Source organism: Gekko japonicus, unplaced genomic scaffold (genome assembly GCF_001447785.1).
Source record: "Gekko japonicus isolate JY-2015 unplaced genomic scaffold, Gekko_japonicus_V1.1 scaffold1326, whole genome shotgun sequence".
Classification (NCBI taxonomy): Eukaryota; Metazoa; Chordata; class Lepidosauria; order Squamata; family Gekkonidae; genus Gekko; species Gekko japonicus.
In genome coordinates, this window is record NW_015176012.1 from 19,664 (window position 1) to 21,239 (window position 1,576).

Here is a 1,576-nt window from a genome sequence, read left to right on the forward strand (position 1 = left end):
AGCTGGCGGTGGGCGACACGGGCGGGAAGCTCTCCGTCTACAAGGGCCACGAGGAGAGCAGGCCGTGGGCGGTGCGGCCCTGCCAAGGGATGGTCAGTATGAAAGGTGCAGGGGATACTAAACTGGGAGGGGCGGCGGCGGCAAATACGGTAGAAGGCAGAGCCAGGACACAGGCTGGGAAACTGGGCTGAAACAAATAAAATGAACTTCAACGGGGATAAATGGAAAGTTCTGCACTTAGGTAGGAAGAATCAAGTGCATAATTACAGGTTGGGGGGAGACCTGTCTTGGCGGTAGTCTGTGCGAAGAGGATCTAGGGGTCTTAGCGCACCATACAGGGAACATGAGTCAGCAGTGTGATGCAGTTGCTAAAAAGGCAAATGCGATTTTGGGCTGTATCAGCAGAAGTATAGTGCCCAGACCACACGAAGTGATGGTATCACTTTGCTCTGCTCTGGTTAGACCTCCCCTAGAGTACTGTGTTCAGTTTTGGGCACCACAATTTAAGAAGGATACAGACAAGCTGGAACATGTCCAGAGGAGGGCAAGGAAGATGGGTGAGGGGTCTGGAGACCAAGTCCTATATGAGGAAAAGTTGAAGGAGCCTGGAGAGGAGGTGACTGAGAGGTGATAGGATAACCATCTTCAAGTACTCGAAGGGTTGTCATATAAAGGAGGGTGCAGAGTTGTTTTCTGTTGCCCCAGAATGTCAGACCACAACCAACGGATTGAAATTCAATCAGAAGAGTTTTCGGCTAAATAGCAGAAAGAACTTCCTGAAAGAACGGTTCCTCAGTGGAACAGGCTTCCTCGGGAGGTGGTGGTGGGCTCTCCTTCTTTGGAGGAGATTTTCAAACAGAGGCTAGGTGGCCATCTGACAGCAATGCGGATTCTGTAAACTTAGGCGGATCAGGAGGGCAGGAAGGGTTGCCTCAGTGCTTAGTTCCCGTGGCCCTTTCTTACACGCCCAGGGAAATGCTGATTGCCACTTTGGGGTCAGGAAGCAATCCTGGAGGTTTTTTGTCATCTGGGTGTGGAACTGCGGGTGTTGAGTGGGAGGTATTTGTGAATCTCCTACCTTGTGCAGGGGGTTGGACTAGATGAGCCTGGAGGTCCCTTCCAACTCTATGATTCTATGAAGCGAGGGACTCCCATTATCCTATGTATGAACTGACATAGGGGATAATCAAAAGATTCTGAGATTGCCGAAATCCCGATAGCAGCAGCATAAACTAACTGGGGTATTATTATGGAGTTGGAAAACCTAGATTGCACCAGGGATATATCCTCTGTCCCTTGTAAAGAAGAGGGGAGATATCGATATGGAAGCAGACCACTCTCTCCCCACCAGCTCAGTTGGAACTCTTTTGAGCAGTCCCTTTAAACCGGACTGTTCAAAAGAGCCACAGCTGAGCTTGCAGCCAGAGTTCTCCCCCCAGGATCAGCTGCGTTTGCGGGCTCTTTTGGGTGGCCTGGTTTAAAGGTACTGCCCAAGAGAGACCCAGCTGAGCCTGTTGTCAAATCCTGGACTCAATCGTTCTCATGACACTCTTGTTGCAGCAAGATTTGTTTATTG

The 1,576-nt window shown here is 50.3% G+C and overlaps 1 protein-coding gene across 1 annotated transcript in view; it reads left to right on the forward strand.

Annotated features, from left to right (window-relative positions):
- Positions 1 to 1,576, forward strand: part of ITFG2 (integrin alpha FG-GAP repeat containing 2) — a 39,791-nt gene that overhangs the window by 1,539 nt on the left and 36,676 nt on the right. Inside the window, exon 2 of the mRNA XM_015426537.1 lies at positions 3 to 92. Within this exon, the coding sequence (XP_015282023.1) occupies positions 3 to 92 (90 nt within the window). The remainder of the gene's footprint in view (positions 1 to 2; positions 93 to 1,576) is intronic.